The sequence below is a fragment of the Calypte anna genome, chromosome 1, assembly GCF_003957555.1.
Source record: "Calypte anna isolate BGI_N300 chromosome 1, bCalAnn1_v1.p, whole genome shotgun sequence".
NCBI classification, from domain to species: domain Eukaryota; kingdom Metazoa; phylum Chordata; class Aves; order Apodiformes; family Trochilidae; genus Calypte; species Calypte anna.
Genome location: NC_044244.1, coordinates 52,065,934 through 52,087,538, shown reverse-complemented (window position 1 = coordinate 52,087,538; position 21,605 = coordinate 52,065,934). Strand labels below are relative to the sequence as shown.

At 52.5% G+C, this 21,605-nt stretch overlaps 2 protein-coding genes across 2 annotated transcripts; both read right to left on the bottom strand.

Annotated features, from left to right (window-relative positions):
* Positions 1–586: 586 nt before the first annotated feature.
* Positions 587–16,030, bottom strand: KCNJ4 (potassium inwardly rectifying channel subfamily J member 4). Its single transcript, XM_008496121.2, has 3 exons — positions 15,911–16,030; positions 4,081–4,255; positions 587–2,899 (listed from the first exon to the last, which is right to left on the bottom strand). The coding sequence occupies exons 2-3, from the start codon at positions 4,116–4,118 to the stop codon at positions 1,570–1,572; spliced, it is 1,368 nt and encodes a 455-aa protein (XP_008494343.1). The 5' UTR covers positions 4,119–4,255; positions 15,911–16,030; the 3' UTR covers positions 587–1,569.
* On the bottom strand, positions 6,694–7,797 carry ENTR1 (endosome associated trafficking regulator 1). The gene has a single exon (XM_008496525.1). The coding sequence runs from the start codon at positions 7,795–7,797 to the stop codon at positions 6,694–6,696; it is 1,104 nt and encodes a 367-aa protein (XP_008494747.1).
* Positions 16,031–21,605: the final 5,575 nt, after the last annotated feature.

The following is a 21,605-nucleotide window of genomic DNA, read 5'->3' as shown; positions in this document are numbered from 1 at the left end:
CTTTCCCCCCCCAGCACAACTCTTGGGTGCCCAGAGCATCTTCCTGAGCCACCTGTTTGTCTTTCTGTCCTCATATCATCTACAGCTTGATTCCACTGCTCCTGAAGGAAAAGGCTCACCAGGTTTTCACATGGAAATGACAGCAAAGTGATATTACAGGGTTAGCTCTGGTTGATGATCTGCCTTATTTTCTCTATTTCGTACTTGCTTCTAGCAAAAAAAAAAAAAAAAAAGAGGTTTGAGGGTTTTCTTTTTTTTTGATCCTTACATCTAGAGCAACATCTTGCACATCTCTGTCTCTTCAACAAACATATATATAACCCTTTCCTGGGCAAAACTCATTATCTCCAAAATAAATAGGATGGTTTGAACCATCCTACTGGCAGTTTTAATGCAAATATTTTCCTCTCTCCCTACATTTCGTGTGATCTTCTCCCAGAGAAAATTCCTGAGCCTTTTACTGTAGGTCTTCACCAGGGAGACCCAGAGCAGGGGAGCCTTCATGGCCAGACTTCCAGCCACACAAACACCAAACACCAGAGCTTGTCAGTCTCTATACCAGGCAGCAGCCTTGGAGTCTCTCCTTCACTTCTAAACCTCCCCCTGTGATATTAGACTTTATTAAAAATAAATAGTTACAAATTCAGTTTTACAGCTGAGGGCAGCAGGAAAAAAATGAAGAAGGTGAAAGGAGCAAGTCAAGGGTCTGCTGTCCACTCAGGTCACTTTTCTGTCGTCCCAGCCATGCTGTCCCAGGGAGCAGTCTCAGTGTCCGAGCACAGGGCCCTGCCTCCTCTTGTCAGGCATCTCAACAGAGGAGCAGGACATGTTTTTCAAGAGGACTGGGAGAACTGGATCTGCATCCTTGGAGCCGAGCTGCTTCTGGAAGTGTGAGATGCCAAAAGCCAAGAACAGAGCAGAGTAGGCTACGCAAAGAGTCCTTGTTTCCTAGCTTGGCATGTGCAGTGGAAGAATATGGATTTCAGTTCTCATTCTGTTTTATATACGAAGAAAGAGTCATGTGCAACACGTAATAAACATGCAATTACACCCCTTCCTTGAGATCTTTCACCACTCCCTCCAGGAGTCCTAAACTCTCCTGTCCATCCTCATCTGGTTAGTGCTTAGGTTATCACTCCTCTCCTAGTGGTGGTCGTGACTCTTGACAGCCACGGGCCCTCCTCACATCAAGAGGGAGCAGAAAGTCTGCTGTTGGCTCAGCAGCAGAAACACTTGTTGTGGTACCTGGTGTGTGTGTTGAGGGCACGGACTCCTCTCCAGAGGTGAGAAATCAGGAGTGCTGCTTTCCTGTCTCTAGGCAGGAAAGGGATCCCAGCACAAGCTGCCACACGCTGGAGGAGCAGTATATCCTCACTCCTCTTCCAGGCAGTATGACTTCATAGGAAATGGAATATATCAGAGCAGCTCCAGGCCTTGATGTACTCAGGGGCTGAGAGGCAGTCACAAGAGGCATTTTTCGGTGGGCAAGGGACTTATCCAGCTACATATGGGTGAAGGATGGAGGAGGAGACTGTGCACAACGGGTGTGGAACGGGGAGGCTGGAGGAGTTAGATGGCTGACTCCCTTCGGTATGAGATTGTATCTAGGGGCAGACTTGCCTGGAGCCGCTCCAGGTCAAGGTGGCTTCCAAAATCCATCATCTGGATGACACCTCCCTCTTCTTTACTGCTGCCCCCTAACACCACACCCACTTCATCATCATCTTCATCTTCGTCTTGACTGACAAGGGCCAACTCATTCTCATAGCAGAAGGCACTAGGAGGTGGGGGAGAAGGTAGGATAGTCATCTTGCTTTCTTGCAGCTCCCGGGCTGAGCAGCAAGGTGTGCCAGCTACCTCGTAAGTCTTGTGAAAGCGCGAATAATCCACTTTGTAATGGTTCTTCTCCTCAAACACAACTGGTTCAAAACGGTGGCCCCAAAGGATTTCGCTTGCGAGATAGGAGCTTCGTGCCTGTGTGGTCATGGCTGTGGCTTCCACCATTCCTTCCAGGATAACAACAATCTCAAAGTTCTCTGTCTCCAGCTCCTCCTTGCCAATCCCATAGAGAGGGCTCTCCTCATCAATCTCATGAACAATAATAATGGGTGACACCAAAAATATACGATCAAGGCCCACATCATAGCCTACATTGAGGTCCCTCTGGTCCAGGGGGAGATATTCCCCTTCTTCTGTCATGTAGGGCTTGATGAGCTGGGCTCGGACATGGGCCTCCACAATGTGGCTCCTCCTCAGGTTGCCTACTCGCCACATGAGGCACAGTTTGCCATCTCGAACAGAGATAACCGCATGGTGACTGAAGAGGAGGGTCTGGGCCCTCTTCTTGGGCCTTGCCATCTTGGCCATGATGGTGCCAATCATGAAGGAGTCAATAACACAGCCCACAATGGACTGGACCACAACTGCCATGATAGCCAGCGGGCACTCCTCAGTCACGCAGCGGAAGCCATAACCAATGGTTGTCTGTGTCTCCACTGAGAAGAGGAAGGCCCCTAGGAAGCTGTTCACGTGCATGATACAGGGCTTGAGGAGAGAGGGGCCACCTCCCACCGCTGGCGCATTGAGGTCGCCATGGAAGAAAGCGATGCACCAGAAGAGGAAGCCAAAGAAGAGCCAGGAGACCAGGAAGGCAGCAGAGAAGATCATAAGCATGTACCTCCAGCGTGTGTCCACACAAGTGGTGAAGATGTCGGCCATGTAACGCTGAGATTTGTTGCTCAGGTTGGCAAAGTAGACATTGCATTGGCCGTTCTTCTTCACAAAGCGGTTGCGGTGCTTCCGCTGAGGGGCATGGCCCTTCCCATTCCGGCTATGCCCATTTATGCTGCCCAGCGTGGAGACCTTGTGTCCATCCTCTTCGGTTGAGACAATGCTGTACCTGGAAGAGAAGAAGCAGTCATTTCCGGCAGAAACACGTGAAGAACAACAGCAGCCACCGAGTCAGCGAGGGTGGAAGGTGCATGGGTGGCTCACGGGGCTATGGTACCACAGTGACAACTGTGGCAACAGCACTTTTCTCTGCTTATTGCACCAAGGAGCTTGGCTGCAATATTTGCTGAGTCTTGCTGCCAAGAGGCTGCATCTAGCAGAGTCCTGACAGGACAGCAAAGCAGGAGAATCTAGTAGTGCCGTGCTTCATTCCAGCCTTTTTGTTGAGGAGGGACCCAGGGCTTCAAATCCTGATGGCAGATATGGGACAGCTGGGAAGCCTGGGAGCAACAACCCACAGGCTGGCCACATTTTGTCCCCCACATTGTATAAGGCCCTGAGTTTCTATTTTTTCCTCCTCTCTCCTCACTGATTTCATGGAGTGTCAGTGACAATGTTTATACACTTCTGATGCTCAGGACAATTCTGTTGCCACAGCAACGTGCATGGCTCCCAGCATCCCATATCCTAAGCCAAAGGTGTAATTTGGAGATCAAGAGCCAAAATGCTGGCAGATTTCCCTGGGAGAAGCTCCCCACACATTTTCAAGGGAGTGCACAGATCCACCAAGGCCACTGTGCCCTCATGACCACTGAGCCCTGGCTTTCCAGAGCCTGTTGGGCTGGTAGTGCCCCCCTTACACCACATAGTGTCACCATGCTACCTGGAGCCCTCCAGTATGGGCTCCATGACCTTCATCCTCCTCTCATAATAAGAGGGAGCAAGGGAAGTATGTGTGGCTGGACTTATGAGTCCTGGGGACTCCTGGGGACAGGAGGCTTCTGCAACACTTCTGGAACCATAATTTCTGATCCAGCACCATGCAGCATTTTGCTTCTCTGTAGCACTCCTCCTCTGAGCACTGCCCCTATGTGTGGTACCTTTTGGACTGGAGAAGGAGAGAGGACCTACAACTTGGAGCAGGAAATACTGTCAGAAAATTCAAGAAGCATATTATAGCATCATAGAATTGTTCTGGGTGGAAAAGACCTATATGATCCTCAAGTCCAACTGTTAACCTAGCACACTGCCAAGCTCACCAAGAGGCAGGATGAATTCAGCTTGAGGGGCCAGTTGTGGAGAACCAGAGCACCCTGAGCAGCAGCAGTCCTTGAGGATGGGGTTACTCACCGGTTGACTCGGACGCTGCCCATGGCTCGTTGTAGCATCAGGTGTCAAGGGGCTGCAGGTGCTGGGGGGGCACGGGATCTCATGCAGCAGCACTCAGATAGGACCAGGTCCTCCAGGTTTCACCTCCAGTGAGCTGGGACCCTTGCTGCCATTGCAATTGCTCCTGGGCATGTGCCTTGCAGAGAAGGACAAAGCAAAACCTGGTCAGAGCCTCCCCTGACAGCACCCGACCCAGTGCCAGAGCAAGAGGTGCAGGGCTCCCAGCCTTTTGCTCATTGGGAGGACCTGGGGGTGTCCACAGGGCAGGTGAGGAGCTGATGGATTCAAAACGGGTTGCATGGCCCATGGCCCCAGCACATCTACAAACAGAAGAGGTGCAGGGCCAGACGGGCACTGCTCTCCAGATCAAGGGCACCAAGGCTGAGCAGCTTGCAGAGCCCTTGCTCTGAGCCATTTTATTAATATCATAGCTTATATAGAGATCAGCCAGGCTCAATACCTCACGCACAAGGACTAGCAAAGCACAGACACCCACAGCCCTCAGAGACCCCCGTCAGCCCAGCCTGGGATTTAATTCCAGGGGATGCAGAACATCACCCCAGCTTCAAGGAGGAGAAGAAAAGTGATGGGTAGAATGAAAAAGGAAAGCTGACAGAAAAGAAGGGCTTAGAGGTAGCCAAGAAGCCGCCAGTCAGAGCAAACAGACCTTGCAAAGTGCCCTGTGTACAGCATCCAAGGAGCAGCTCAGCAGTAGAGCCCTGGGGGGGGATGTCCAGAAGATATTATGTCCCAGCCTGGTCCTCCCTGAGCTAAGAACAGTGAAACCACAGCCTCAAGAGCCGATGTATCCCACCTGCCCCAGAGCTCCTGGGAAGTGAAATGCAGTGAGGACATAATGACTCACAGATTAGAAAGGGCTTTGCACACCCATCTTAATCCTGCACTGTAACCTTTGGATTACAGGAGCCAGTGTGGACTGCAAGACACGGCCAGCTGGTTTGCTTCCTCCCAGCCTCACCAATGACCAGCCAGTGGCTGCCATATCTAGGACAAAGCCAAGGACTTCTTGGTCAAATCCAAGGTTTAGAGCAGCTTGCAAGTGGTCATGCACAGACAGGAGAGAAGAACAGCAAGAGATGTTGTCAAGGACAGAAAAGCTGGTAAGAACCATCTTTGTCTCATCATCATTGTTGCAGAATGGTGCTAAAGGTGACCACCAGTTAGAAGCATAGAGCAGAAACCAGTAAGGATCTCCAGACATCACCTCTGATGTGCATGCACTGTTGTTGACATGTCTGGGACGAAGACAAACAAGCAGTCTCTCCTCCAGAGACCAAGGTTGCTGAGGCAGTTTAAGCCCTGTGGCAACATAGACATGGTTGTTCAGAGACATTATGGGACCAGGAAAAAACAGCAACTTCATAGCCCACAGCTCACAATAAAGAGGTAAAAATGAGCATCTGCCAAAACCCTCCCATCAGGAAAAAGCACTTTGGCACTGAACTTCACCACCACTCACCCCACTCACCACCTTATAGTATCCAAGTCTTAAAGGAGGGTTGGCTTGTCCAGATACAGAAATTTTGTAATGCATCTGAGTCAACCTACAGCAGAAACAGGGGTAGGTAACCCAAATTAATCAGAAATGTTGAGGGATGATCACCTGATGAAGAAAGGTCATTTCATGTCCACAGACAGTCCCACTGGAATAAAACTAAGATGTATCTTCAGTGATCACATTGTGAGTTTGGACTGCAGGATCCCTCAGGTCTATAGGAGGTACAAAGGTGGGTAATGTAAGTATGCTCCTCTACACCAACTCCAGGAGAGGGAGGATACCTTCCCAAACCAGCACCTTCCTTAGCCAACCCAGGTAAGCCAAGTGCATCCTTAGCCAGTGCTGACACTGGTACCAGAGGAAAAGCACTACCATAGCTCACACCTGGATACCTCACAACTTCCTAAAGGTTCCTGACCACCAGTATCACCCCTTTTCCCAGCTACAGAAACAGATGCACATTTTCTAGAGACTTCGGATTTCTGGCCCAGGTGGTGGCCACCTCCAAAAGAAGAGGAAGAAAGATCTAAGGAACCTTTGCCCCCTTAAAATATGTGCATCAGCACCTGAATATCTGCTCCTAACCCTCCCCATCTCAGGAAGCAGATGAAATGCCAGAACCACAGATACTGTGCTTATCTCTGGTTCTGTCTGGTACAGCTACTGGAAGGGATGGGCACACTGTTTAAGAGCACTAAGTACCATGCTGCCATGCTTCCTCCTGCTCTCACATGTAAGCTCAACTCAGCTGGAGCTGTGCCACAGGTTCTTGTCCAGGGGCCACCACAGCTTGGTCTTGCATCTCAGAGCAGGGAAAATGCTTGCTGCTGGCTCCAACAGTGCCAGAATGGAGCATCAGCAGCTGAAACTGTATCACTATATCACAGCAACCTCTACTTAATTACAAGAAAAATATTTCCATGAAGAATAAAGGCTACAAATTTCAACACACACATTCGAGCACGTGAAAGCAAATGGCTTTTAGTATAAGTTGTCATGGGACACATGTGGTCTCGGTCCATACACTCATCTGTAGGACCCACACAGAATTGAGTTCATGGATCTTTTTCTGACTCAGCTTCGGAAATTTTCCCAGCAGATTTAAGGACCTCAGCAACAAAATTCAGTGACTCCACTCCAGAGGCAAGCTGTTTGACAGACAAGTTGGCACCTGTTATTATCTTGTAGAGATTCTGCAAGCCTAAGTCTATGTTGTGCTTCACTGCTCCCAGGTCAGTCATTTGGCCTGTTCTCAGGTTTTTGTTCTCCACCTTGTAGCTCTCCAGCTCTCCTTGGAGAGTAAAGACCTTCTGCTTCAGCACCTCCACAGTGCTTTCTGCCTCCACAGCCCTCTGGGTCATTAGCTGGAGACTCCTTTCAGTCTGTTGGACAAAGGACTGTAGCTCTTGGGTTTCCCTCTTCTTTTTGGCCTGGCTGGCCTTCAGCTGCTTCTCCAGCCTGCGCACCTTGCAGGCCTGCCTCTTCAAGGTGTTCTTCAAGCTGTTGGTCATCCTCCAGAGCATGGAGTTCTCTTCCCTGAGTCCATCATCCGTCAGCTGCAGGGATGGGAACTCCACAGTGGCCTCCTCTTGCAGCATGTAGGGCTCTGCTTCCCTGGTGTGTGCTGGGTACCCCAGGCAAGGGTCACTGACATGGGCCTTCCCCAAGGCATCCTTCCCCAAGAGCTTGCCTGCATTACTCTGGAAAGAGTCACAGCAGCAACATGTTGCCATACTGGGAGTTTGGGGAACATGCAGCCTTTGATGCACAGGAAGGTGACAGTTCTGGCTGTGGTCTTTATCTTCAGACAAGCTGTGAAGTGTTTCCATATCTTTGTAAAATGGTTCTTGAAACTCCTGAGCTTCCTTCTCAAGCTCTAGCGCATGCTTGGCCAATCTCTTGGCATACGTTCTATTTTTCACTCCTTCGTCTTTCACCATGTCCTTCAGATTTAGGGAAAATGGGATGAATTCTGCCAGTTCCTCCACCTGACTGTCACCAAAGCTGTCATAGCTTTTGCAGTGGAGTAGAGGACATGCTGTGTAGCAGGGACAGCTGAATTCATCATTGTTGTCATCATCGTCATCATCATCTTCCAAGCCTTGAGATTCTGGGCAGAACTTCTCCTTTGTCCCAGAGATGCCAAGCAGCCAGGACATTTTTCAGGATACCCGGGGCTGCAGCAAGCAGGAGGATCCAAATTATCCTCCTGGACCACAGATCACACAAGCAGGTGACAGTGACAAGCAGTGTGCCAACTTCAGCAGCCTCAGCGACACTTGTGGGAGAAAAGGCAGTCACCAGAATCCCTCCATTTAGATCACCAGGGGTTAGGGAGGGAGCTGAGAGGAGGAGAAGGCATCTCTGTGTCTTTGCTATGGGGGAACAGGAATCACAGGGTCTGTGATGTCATCCTGTGACTTCACTGCCCATGGAAGGGGAACCCATCAACTGCAAAAGTGCTTGTTTGGCAGTGGGGAGGTAAGCTGGGTCCTCAAGGCCACAAAACTGACCACAGCTTGGAAATGCTGCCAGTGGGCAGAGAGGTGTTCATGAAGCCACCTGAGACCTCCAGGGTGAAGGAGGGACAAGGACAGATTGGTCCTGGGGCAGAGGGGACAACTGTGCCCGCAAGCTACCGCAACATTTGCAGCACCAAGATCAACCTGCTGGTGTTTTGGTGGGTGGGCTCACCCTGGGCAGAGGCAGGAGACATCACCAGCACTTTGGCCAGAGGCATTGCCCCAAGCTGGCCACCGAGGGGTCCGTGCTACGATGCTGCTGATCTGATTCATTCTCTGCTGCCAGCTGGCTCAGGGATGCATTAGTAATACCCGGCACCACAAACTCAGAGTGGCACGAGCCAGGAGACGAACGAAAATAAACCCACTTACCAATTCCACCCCAACACCCCCCCAACGCACACGGTGCCACCAGAGGAAGGACAGGCAGGCAGCTGAGGAGCCTTGGGCTGGGGGCTGCCATCACATCAGGCTGGTGTTTGCATAAGCCCCCCCTGGAGATGTCACACCGGGGTGTGGTGTGGCCGCTGTCCATCCTCAGCAGCTGGTAGACCAGGGCCACTGCTGACATCCCTGCCTGCAAAATGGGTGCCACCAGCTTGGCAAGGCCAGGGGATGTACCAGGATCCTGAACTGTGAGCAAACTCAATTCAAATGGCTGTGAAATGGGCCCGTTGCTCCTTCCAAACTGGAGACACAAATGGGATGAAAGGGGAAGGTACAGAGCTGGATCCAGCAAAAGGAGATGCCAATCTCATCCTTAACAGGCACCTGCCTATTATACAGACCAGAGGGAGGAAAGCCTGGCTGAGGACAGACGTGTGAATCCCAGAGCATGCACAAGGGGCTTTTTTGGAGCTTGCTTTGGAGCCACCTCAGACCCACATGTGTATGGAGTCAGCAGCAACTCCCGGAGAGTGGGGTGAAACCATCCTGGTGGCTGCAACCTCGGGCACCATGGGAGATGCCAGGAAGGAGACTGCAGTGCTGAGGGATGGCTCTCCATCTCTTCTGTCCCCATCATACATGAACACCCACAGGGAGACCTGAGGAAGACTGAGGGAGCATGGGCATCCCAGCTCATGTCTTGAAGCATTGAAGCTGGCAGCCAGGTCAGTCTCCAAGGGCCAACATCCATCTCCAGCCCTGAAGCCAGGGCTGACTTCTCTCCTGCTCTTTCCAGCCACCTTCCCCCTCCTGCACCCTAGATGGAGTGATGTCAATGCCAGGGACACTGCTGCAGTGCTGCAGGGATCCCCTCCTCCAAAGGTGTCACCTCTCTTCAGTGGCACAAGCCATTGTACCAGCCCATGCTGAAACCCCAGAGCTGCTCTGACCCTGAGAAGACACATGGGGCCAGGTTGCTGCCATCACTTTCTGGGGTATCCGCAGGCTAATGATAATGTCAAAGTGCTTGGTGATGATGCAATGCCTCCATCACTCCATCCCCAGGAGTCCCAGGCTTTCTCCAGCTCCTGCCAGAGCAGATCATAAATTGTCAGTCCTTCCTTTAAATTTGCACTGGAAGAGTCTCATGAAACAGAACAGAAAAGTCCACACTGAAGCACTCCCCCACTTCTCTTTTTATAACAACTGTATCTGGTGCTCTGGGAGCTACACTGTGAGCGACGATGATGGAAAAATCCCAAGGTATTTTTACACTCTTAGTCTTTGCTTTATCTGGAGTTGTCTGGCAAATGCTTCCCTCCTGTCTGTGGTCAACACCGCAGCCGCTGCTTGCGCTTCGTGCCTTTATTCCTCTCACCGGCTGCATAGAATCGTATGATTTTGATATCAGCATCCACAAATCCATTCTGCCAGCTCAGGCACAGGTCAGGCATGGTAGATGACTTCTCACCTCTTGGATAGTCAGGGTGGAAACACTTGCAGCAGAGAGGGGAACCCTTTGGCTTTTTGCAGAACCTCACAGACCCACATCATTCAGGTTGTCCTCCCCATCCTCTTTGTAATTCCATCTCTTGTAATTCCATCTCTTCTCTGATTCCTCCTTCCCTGGATTCAGGACTCAGTGCCACGGGGCTACCTTGTCTCAAGATACAGTAGCCAAGCTCTTGGTCCTCCATGCCAGCAGGACCGGGTGCTAGGTGCTGTACCAGGACACCCGAAGGCACAATCAACGTGCAGGAGAGTTTTACCATATTAAAAAAGCAAGTGACATATGGAAGGTGAGGGGAGGAAGCTGTAATCAACTCTATACCATTTTTATATACACACTTCTGCCTTTTTGTTCAATAATTATAAATAGATCAAGCAAGTGCCAACAGTCCCCATCTGCCCTGCAAGGCATGATCTGCTGACCAGTTTCTCTCTTCAAAGGAGGATTTTCTTAATGTGCTTCTCCCTGGTTTATATTTTGGGGTGGAGTGAGAAGGGGGGATTTTTCCTCCCCCCCCCAACTCTTGTGAAGCTCTGGAGCCTGGGGATGGGTAATACGAAAACAAAACAAAATGATTTGAAGTTAAACCATCTCGGTGTGTGACTCAGAGCTATTCATAGCTCCCCAAAGCCAGCTGCAGCAACGGAGCCAGAAGGATTCTGCCCGTATTATTATTCCAATTACCATCTGAATTAAAAGTTTGAGCAGTGATCAACCCACATACTGATGGGAGGGGGAGAGAAGAAAGCAAAGAGAGAAGGAAAGAAAGAGAGAGAGGGAAAAAACAGATAAAAATGGGATCCTCACAAAGGTCCCCAGGATGACAAAGTTGGGAAGAGGCACAGAAAGGTGACAGCATCACCTCCTGCACGCTCCCACACCACCTCAGCAATTCCTGCTCTGGAATGGGCAATGGTGCTGCAACAGCAGCCATCAGCTGTCTGGGATCCTGGTAGTGAGGGGGGTACCCTACAGTGGGCTAGTAGGACTGGCACAAGTGCACCCCCATGCTTCTCTGGACAAAGCAGGGCTGGAGGGACAAGCAGTAGGGGTTGGGGAGCAGCTGAGAAGGAGAGGATGCTGCTGAGTATAAGTCCCTGCTTTTTCTTGTCAAGTGATGTGGGTGTGTGTTATTCTCTGTGGCTTGCATCACAGGGAAAATTAAATGCTCAAGGGGCCCCTGGTCTTCCCTGAGTGACGTTCTTGGCCAAAAAGGATCTGGGATTTTGCAGCAGCGATGTCCTACCTGCTCCCAAGGAGGTGTTGGGTCTGACATATGCCCCAGCAGCCATCCTGACAAAACCATGGACTAGACCATGGTTTTGTTGGTGTAGAATCTACAAGAGCTGAAAAAACGAAGGTGTTGTGGTGATGCTGAGGTCCACAGGTCTCAGGCAGCCGCAGTGCACTCAGGTCACCTCATCCAGCTTCGCAGCACAACTGCACCAGTGAAAAGGACATCTCTGCTAACCCACCATCCCAGGAGGTCCCTTCACTGAGCACCCTGCCCTGCAGGAGCCTTGCCAAAATGTGGTCCCTGGCTGTGTTCCTGCACCTCAGCATCTTTTCAGCAGAGCCTGTTCTGTGATTCTGCTGGCCTGGCCAGGAGGGCTGCTCACACAGGGTCTCCCAATGGCTTTTGGCTAGTTGAGGATGAGAATTTTTATCAGTGCACAGAAACAGGGGGGGCATAAAGGCAGCTCACATCATCTGCCTGCCCACTGCGGTTGTGGTCCTGGGAGGGCAGGGACAGTCTGCTGGTGACTCTGCAAAGCACCCAGCAAGGCAGGTGCCTGCAATTGGGTTATGAACAATAATAACAATAGCGACAGCAGCAAAGGAAGAGCAATACCCAGGACAAAGCCCGATCTGTGCCAAGCTCCCAACTGAGAGAGGATGCAGCCGCTGCTGCACCACGGCTGAGTTCCCATCCTGGCCATCAGTAACAGGGAATAAAAAATTTCCCACCCCAAAATCGTTGTTACTGCTCTAACAAGGAGTCCAGTGGAGACACCAGCCTAGTGAGGGGGTCCCAGCTTCTCCCCTTTTCAGTCATGCCTGCTGGGCACCAGAAACAGAGCTGATGGAACCCCCCATGTAAGCTGCAAAACTGCACTCCCGCAGAGAGCAAACCAACTATTTCACTGCAAGCCAGCTGACCTGTGTTGCTGCAGCTTGCTCAGGGATCTGGTTAAACAAATGCACCTGAGAGACATCAAGCTAAAGTGCTGCTCGATGCCTGCAGTAGGGAGAACCATCCCCCACCTCCTTTATTCTCCTGTCCCCTGATGTGGCAGAGGTGGTCAGTGCAGATGGGCTTGGGCACAAGGAGAGAGCAGTGCAAAGCAGGACACATCAGCCACATTTGCACGCTGCTACACCTGGGATCTTCCCCACCCCAGGTCCCCCACCATCCTTACGGGTTGCTCTTATACCCCTGCTCTTCCAGGCTGCCGTGCTTGCTCCTGCTGGCTCCTGCCTGCTCACCTGCCTCTCCCCCACTGGCACTTGGTGCTACCTGCAGCTCCTCCTGGTCACCTCCACCCAGATACGACTATCTTTCTTGGTGGTGAGAAGGAGAGGGACTTCTAGGGCCACTGGGTCTAGTCCCATGGCAGGCACAGACTCCTTGTAATGCCACTGAGCTTTTCAGAGACATGAGGTGCCTGCCTGTCCAGCCTCTGGGATCCCCTGTCTCCTTCAGCCCCCTGGCTCACCATGCCACTGGCGGGGTCAGTCTATAGAGCCCTCATGGGGCTACAGGTATGCTTTACCTTCCTCTGTAGTGGGGTCACTTGTGACAACCTCTTTCTAGAAGTCTTCTTGTTTTTCAGCTGACCCCTCTGCACAGGTGCCCAAGCAGGCTGCCAGCAAATGCTGTGGCCTGGCACAGAAAGAGAGTGGGTGAGAGGAGAGGGGAGAGCAAAGATGAAAGCAGGGGAAGGCAGAACAGGCAGTGGAGAGGCAGACGGGACAAGGCCGGCAGCTCATTGCACCACTGCTGGCACCGCTCACCCGCTCACGAGGGTGGGAGGTGTGGAAGGAGGCAGGAGAGGTGTTGGGGTCTTATCTCCAAGCCTCTCACAGGGGACAGAGTGGGGGACGCAGGCTCTTGTTTTCGCACAGCACCACCAGGCTCTCTCTGAAGTGTTTCGGGAGAAATGTTGCCATAGAAATAAAAAGATCTGTCCAGATTGCGAGGGGCAGGCCCACCACCAAGGTGGCAGGGGCTATCACAGGGCTGGGCAGAGTGGGCACAGGTGTCCCTGGCCAGCAGGGCAGGGCAGTGCTGGTCTGGAGGGTAATTTGTTCTCCATCCCCTGCTTCCTCACCTCCAGTGAGAGTAGCAGCTGTGCTGCCATTCCAGGGTGGCCAATGCCAGGCCTCTTCTCCTGGCATGCCAAAACTGCCCCTGCAGATAAGCTGCCTGCCCTGGGTTCCCAAAAGGACCAAGCATGGGGGTGAATGGGTCTCTGAGGCAGTCAGGACAAGATTACACTGCAGCTGGGTCCCATCCCTCATCTACCCAGGCCACAGCATCACCTTCACTGCTGGAGACCAAGCTTGAGGGGGCTGAGGGTGAGAACCAGCTCAAAGGCAGCCCCTGTAAGTCCCAAGCCCTCCATGCTAGAGGATCAGCACATCTCCCTAGAAGGGGCTTCAAGACCAACCATCCTGAGTAAAAGCCACCTTATCCGGGCAGGAAAACCAGCACCGGGGGCTCCATGTGAGGCCCCTCCACCCTGGTAAGGTGCGCAGGAACAGCACCATCGAGGAACATGAATTCAGCCCAGCAGGGATTTGCAGCGCTGCAAGGCAAGCGCAGACAGCTTCGCTCAGACCTCACCATTCACAGGAAAACGAGGGCCAGGGGGAGGCTGGGGAGCTGCACACGTGAGCAAGGGATCGATCGTGAAGACGTGAGCAGCCATCTATTGATCCCCCCTGGACACACTGTCGGGTTAAGCCAACCCAGCACCATAACGAGAGGGGACAGCGGGAACTTGCTGAGGGCACAGTGCCATTAGCTGCTCCCCTCTGCCTCTGCCCTGATGTCAGCCCATGCCAGGCACAGGTGTTGGTCACCGTGTCCTTATCCCCCTTTCTGGCACCCTCCCAACGGTGATACCACCCCAGGTTCCCAGGGTGGTGGCTGGCAGGCCAAAGAATCCTGATGGCTAACTCCATCCCTCCCTGGTTGTGTCCTCGCTTCCCAGATTTCCTTGCAAACAATGCAGGAAGGCTGCCAGGGGCAAGGATGGCTGCCAGCTCCCTGCCAGTGTGACACATCATGGCACTTGGTCTTGGCACCCAAGGAGAGGAGGGAGATGGAGTAAGAGGAAGGTGGAGGAGACGAAGACCCACTTCCCTATGGTTCATCCCTCTCCAGCACATCCTGTCTGTGACCATCCTCACCATGCCCCTCTCTCCCCACCAGGCTCACATTTCCCTCCTAAGGCACAGATTCCCCCTATATTTATTATTATTATTTTCTGTGTCTACAAGCAGAGGTGGCCATGTAGTGGTGTGACTCAGGCACTGGTGGGCACCACTTCCAAGGGTGAAAAGAGAGGGGGCACATCCCTGTGTCTTCGGTGGGTTCCCTGTGCATCCACCCCCCTGTCCTCTCCCAGTCTCCTGGTTACCCCAAGCCCTCTCCACACCTCCCACTTCCTGTGAATCCCTCCTCCCCTGAAGGAGACTGGGATAAGTACTGGGGGTTGAGTGTAGTCTTGGAGCCATGTCACTTCCACTGTGTGTCCTCCATGTGCACTGTCACAGTCTGCCCTTGGCAGCAACCTTCTTCAAGAAGGGAGGAAAGGGAGAAGGGAGAGACCTTGGAACCACCATTGCCATAGATGGAGCTGAGGCTGGCTGGTGGGGATGGGAGACTCCAGGCTCTTAGAAGAAGGATTTAGTTGTCTCCAGGCAATTTGCCCAAAAGGGAGGGCATCAGAGGCTGAAGGTGGCACCAGACATGTCAGAGGTGACCTGCCTTGACATTAAAACCTGCCTGACAGCTTCTACCCTGGCAGGGACACTGGCCCTGCCTACTGACAGCAAGAGCAGAGCTTATCCTCAGCTCTTGGACTCTAATTCAGTATCCAGAAGACCCTTTGCACCCTGTGGGACAAGTTGGCCCACCAACAGCAGGATCAGCCATTCTGTGACTGGAAGAGCTTGAAGGCAAGAGGTCTGGAGCTCAGAAAGCTCCACAGATGGAGAGAGAGCCAACAAGACTTCTTTGGCCCCAGTCACACCCGAGTGCTTGGAGAACGTGTCTCCAGCTCCATTCTCCTCCAGGCTGCCTTAGGGAATCAGCTGGGATGGAGCAGGAGTAAAGAACAGTGAGCAAGAAACAGCTGTGGACAAGAATGTGCTAGGGAAAGATGGGGAGCCAAAAAAATTAGGAAATTACCTGCAAAGGAACCCAAGTCAGGGCAGCGAGGGGAGGGAAACTGGGGAGATTTTCAGGCAGGTACCTATCCCTGACCCTCATCCTGTGGCTGCCCCAGTAGCCGTTTGTGCCTACGCCGTGCACACAGGCAACTTTATTATTCACTGGCATGCTCACATGGAGCCACGCATCTTTCCCTAAGTTATATTTATAGCTGGTCCTCAGAGCTAGCGCAGATGAAACAATTCATTATTTTCCTAAGAATTAAAAAAACAAAAAAACAAAAAACCCAAACAGATTTAAAAAAACCAAGCCCCCCAAAACCAACAAACAGACAAAAACAAAACAGAAACAAAAAACAACCCCCCCAAAAATAAAAACAAGACGAAACAAAGCAAACCATTCCCGGTCCCGTGTCAGTGAGGGGAGCAGCGCACCCCAGCACCGCCTCTTACCCGGGTCCTGCCGAGGGCTGCCTCCTGCTCCAGCCGAGCCGAGCCAACATCAGGGGAAGGGGAAAGGGGCCGGTTTTTCCATCTCACCATGAAACATCTCCGCTGGACGGGAGGAATCAGAGAAGTCTCTCTGCAGCCCTTGCTCGACTCTGGCTTGGAGTGTTTTTTCCCCCCCCCACCCCCCTCACCTCCTTCAAGAAGCTACTTTGCCGTGACCTGCTCCTCTCCTAACTCTGCCCTGCCCACGCCAATGCCCTCCTCCTGCCTCTGCCTCTTCTCAGCATTTTTCGTTCCCGGGAGCATCCATCCCACGGAGTGCTGATGTGCCTTCACGGCTCGGCGACAGGTTCAGGTCTCTGCCTCCTCGCTGACTCCCTCCTTCCCTGGCGTTATTCACCTGTGCCCCTCTCTGCTCTTTTAGCTCCGGTCCCCGAATCCCCCCTCTCCTTTCCACACTCTTCCTCTCTCTGCGCTCCTCTCCCTTTCCCTGGCTGCCTCTCCCCCTCGCTGATTGCTATGCAGTCTGTAGCTGAGAAGTCAGTAACTCCGTGGTAGGATCCAACAGCTTCCTGCTACTTTAGCCCATCCTCGCCTGTGAGCTCAGAGCCGCGGAGGCACCGCTGCGGAGCTGACACGGGGGAGACGAGAGCGAAACCATCGACAGCGGGGACAGCAGAGCCATCGGATGCCCTCCGGGGGAGGCAAATCCTCCCGCTGGGCTGGCTCAATGGGCTGAAATATTCATTGTCAAGCTTCTTTCCCCACCTGGATTTGGGCTGCTGAACTGACATTTCGTCCTGAGGAAGGACAGGGCTCTCCTGGCTCATGCAGAGCGTTTGCTACTCAGGGCATCACTTCCCCAGACCCACAACCTGGCCGCCTGACCCCGCAGTGCTGCAGGGCCACACGTTGCTGGGAGCAGAAGCAAGGAGGGACCAGCCCTTGGCGTTCCAGGATGATGCACAGCTGCCCCAATGGGAAACATGACCCTGAAACCTCCCCTCAGTCTCTACGGTCAGCAGCATCTCAGGGGCTTCAAAGAGGTCACTTCTTGAAGAGGCAAAGTGGGGGGCTGGGGGACCCTGTGACAGTGAAAATCCCCCTTCTGTGCAGGACAGATGTTGAGGGATGAAGAGAGCCCTGAGAGTCCCCAGGCAGCAGCTGATGGAAGAGGCTCCCTAGGGCAGCCCTGCACCAGTACAGGAGCGGGCTTGGAGCATGGTTTCCATTTCGGTTTCTTATCTGTCATCTCCAACATTAAGGCCTCTTCGGGAAAGGAAAAAAAAACATCAAACCCCCACCTTCTTAGTGCCCTCTGGGTCCCAATCCTGCAGCAATTGTGACCCTTCCTTCCCAAATCACCCCAAGATCCTCTGGAACATGGATGTGCCCTCTCACACTACACTGCTGGGCTCACTATTCCCCTCCATCCCCAGAAAGCATGGCTGCAGTGAGCATGGCCTGATCTCACCCAGCACAGACACCCTGGGGTGAGCAGAGGGCATTTTTAGCAGCTCCCCAGTGGTGCAGATGAGCAGCCACAGACAGAGAGTACAGCAGCCTCCTGCCCCAGCCAGCTCCCCCCAGCTCATCCATGGCTGCTCCCCAACACTCAACCCAGGGAGCCTGGGGAATCGAGGTGCTCAGATGGAGCAGGGTCAGCTTGCTCCCTCCATTCCCTCTGCAGCTGTCTTCACAGGGACCTATTGAGGTTCAGAGGGGATTTGCTTTCCTAAAAGACCCATCCCTAAGGGCCCACATTCCAAGAGCTACTTCCTGATCCCAAGAGCTACTGCCTGGGATCTGCATGGAATGTGTTCTGGTCCTCTGGCACCACCACAGGCCTTTCTCTCTGTGCACTGATGAGATGAAGATTCCTCTGAGACATCTTGCCCCTTCCTCAGAAGGACGAAGCCACCAGGCATCTGTGCACTCCCCTTGGCTTCAGGTTGGGTTTCATCCTCTCTACCTTTTTCTCCTCACTGTCAGCTCCCCTCAAGACCTCACCACATTTCCCTCTGCCTGGGCAGCAAGAAGATGAATAACTGCACCTTGTGCATGGCACAGCTCACTGGCATGGCCAAGAAGGAGGCAGGCCAAGAGCCTTTGGAAGGGACACAGGGATGTTGCTTTGAGGATGTCACCACCCCCTCACTGTCCTTGTGCCCTTGGGGTGCCATGCCCCAGGCACCCCAAACCCTCTGGCCCCAGCAGAGGGGTGGCTCACACTCGCCACCCCCACCCGTCTCCACCAGCACTGTCTTTAATAAGAAGTGTGGAATATTTTAGCACCTATGGAAAAGCCACCACAGACGGTGGTGGCAGCCGTTGCCAGGGAGACGCTCCCAAAAATAGCCCCACTCCGCCAACCTTTCCCAATGCTGCTGTGGGGTTGGGGGAAGGCAGAGGGATGGAGGGATGGGAGGGTGGGGCTATGGATGGAGGGATGGAGGAAAGGAGGGAAAAACAGGTGGAAGGATGGATGGAGGAATGTTTGGAGGGATGGGTAGAGGGGTAAAAGGGTGGATGGAAGGAAGGAAGGATGGATGGATGGATGGATGGATGGATGGAGAAGCAGGAACTCCTGGGAAGATGAGCAAGCACTGCCTGACCCCTGTCCTCACTTGGGATGAAGACAAGCCCCATGCCAGCAGCCTCTGCTTGGGCACATATGGTAGTCCCACTTTCCTGCAACACCAGCTAAGCCAGCACAAGCCCTTGAGTCCCATCTGCTCTGGGAAGGTCTGAATTTGGGTATTTAAACCAAACAATGCAGATTTGGACTCCCTTTGCCAACCTCTGACCATCCCATCTCTGCCCCCAGTGCTCCAGCACTGCCCCAGCTGAACCATCCTGGTCACAAGGGCAGAGGTGGTGAGAGATGGAGGTGACCCATGGTACTCAACTCCACCATGTTTCCCAGCCCCTCCAGGAAAGCCGAATTACTTCCCTCTGTGGGCCTGGTCTGGGATGAATCCTGCCCTCCTAAGGGTCTGGATGTGGCCTGAGCCACAACCTGCAGCAGAAACGGGGACAAACTTTCAGGCAAGAACCTCTGGGGGCAAAAGAACAGAAGCTTTTTGGTGGCAGGTAACTGATGCTTTAGTGAGAAGGAAATTCCCTTCTCCTATCTTCTCATGCCATATCCATTGCCTCACAGGACAGACAGAGGTGGAGATGGGCCCTCAGTGGAGCTGCAGCCACTTGGCCCAGGGACTCTGCAGGAGAAGGAGCCTCTCACACCAGCAGAGTCAGAGAAGGAAACCCAAAAATAGAACAAAAGGGGAAAAAAAAGAAAAAAAAAAAAAAGAAAAGAAAGAAAAAGAAACCAAACAACTCCAAATTCTTGTTTTTAATGCCAAATCCCAGCTCACTCTTGTCCCTGTCACCCTGGTGACATTCCTTGCTGTCACCATGGAGACAAGAGGCATGGAGAGAGCATCACCATGCAGGGTGGTGGCAGTGCCCAGCATTATTTAGGGAAGTGGGGAGACACCCAGTGCAAGGCACTTCATGTTGAGGGATGCAGGAAAGGTTAGTTCTTACTTGTTCCCAGCTGATGTGCCAGTATTGCCTTCTCTAAGCATCCGGGTGCCCCTCTCCCTCCCAGCAGTTTTCCCAAGGCCCTATCGCCTGCCTCACAGGGATGTCCCATAGGATACCCTAGTCCCACCACTGTGTTCCAGCTGGGTGAGCTCAGCTAGGTGGCTCCTGTGAAGACCTTCTGATGGTCACTTCACAGTGTGCTTTCTGGTGCCACAGCTGGAGATAATGCTGTGGCCTGGTGGTGATCAGCGCTTCTTGGGAATCATAGAATTTTTTTGGATGGAAAAGGCCTTTAAGATCAAGTCCAACTGTTAACCCAGCACTGCCAAGTCCACCACTAAACCATGTCCCTAAGCACCTCATCCACACAACTTTTAAATACCTTCAAGGATGGTGACTCCACCACCTCCCTGGGCAACTCATTGCAGTGCCTGACAAACCTTTCAGTAAGTAGTTGTTCCTAATATCCAATCTAAAGAAAGGTGCAAGATTAAGGGAATGTGCCTTTTCCACCCACAGCAGTCTCACCCTTCTGCAGCAGGCTTCATTCCCTGGGTAGAACAAGAAGATATGAAGAGGAGCAGAGGGACCAGAGAATGACAATGGTTCTAAGACATGGAGCCCTGAGGGCTTGGAAGGGGACTTATCTGCATAGGGTACCCTAAATCTTTTCCATTTAAATCTCCCATCACTGCCCCACAGCTCAAACCTCTCTCTGCCCACCTGAGGAAGGACCTGGGAAGCCAGGGTCCTCCTGGGCCACTTGGGGCTGGGGCTGTGGCTTTCACCACCACCTGCATGGCCTCACAGAACACTGGTCAGGCAGCTCCACTCCAATGCCTGGAGAACAAATTTCAGCCTGTCCCTTCCCTGCTGCTCCTTCCCTGAGGCACTCCTTTGGTCTAACCTCCTCTTCTCCCACCACACTGACCCCTGTCTTGATACCCTGGCAGGGACAGGCAGGACCCTCCCCAACTTTGCAGGCCTAAGGCAGGTGTTTTCCAGCCTGGCCTGGGAAGACAGCTGGAAAAGCCCAGTGCAGCAGGTGCTGGAATGGCAGAGAGGGAAAACACAGCAGCCAGCCTAATGGGCAGAGAGGAAATGTATGCAAATGTATTCAGAAAGGAATCCGGTGATGCTAATAGACTTGTTAGTCCTCCCCGTAAGCACTGGGGACTAATATTTTTATGATTTGATCATCAAGGATTTTACTCCAACTGAGCCCATAGGGGGACATGGTGCTGAGGGAGAGGCAGAGGAGGTGGCTGCTGGGGACAAAGAGGGCAGGAGCCAGTGCTGGCCTCAGGGCAAGGGCAGGTGGGGTCACACAACCTTTCAATAACCAAATTAAACCCAAGCCCAGATGCATTTTGCTTGTGAATGAGGTGATGAATTAAAGCATCCACTTGGTTGTATTAAAGCAGCTTTATATTAATTATTAGGTAATTAATGTCTAATGGCCCCATCTCAATGTGGAGGTTCCCCTCGCGCTGCCACGAGACCTCCCCTGTGTAACCACTTGTACTGTGAGGACAAGTTTTATTCCAGCTGGGCTGGTCACCCAGGGCTCTTTCTGAATACTTGAAAACTTTATAGCCACCACTACCAAGGTCATTGCTATTAACTCTGCTTCTTTCAGGCAGCACATATAATATACTGCTTGTAACCTACTTGCAGGAATCCAGGATTAATATTTCTAGTGAAGTTTGTTTCAAGCTTTGCCCTTTGTAGAGGATCCTTCTCTTTTTTTAATTATTTCCTCCCAGGCTGTGCTCCAGGATCTGCATCACTCCACACAGGGCACCCAAAGGTGGAGGCAGCTGAAGGGGCTGGGGCATCACTGGGGAACATCCGTGCATAACCTGGCACAGGAGGGATGGAGGGAGTCTGGGTGGGATGTGACATGCAGCTGAAGTATTCCAATAATTCTGGTCTCTTCCCGCTTCTTCATTTGCTTCAGGAGAAAAGGTGGAGCACCACGGAGATAGTGCTGGAGGCAGGATGGGGCCAGGAAGGGCAAAGGGCAGGAGGCTGCTGTCTGGGAACAGGACAGAGGTTAATGCATCCATCGGGAATGTCCTTGGGAAGCCAACCCCCTGCCGAAGAGGGTGCTTTGCCAAGGCCAGAGAATGGGGATCCATTTCACTCT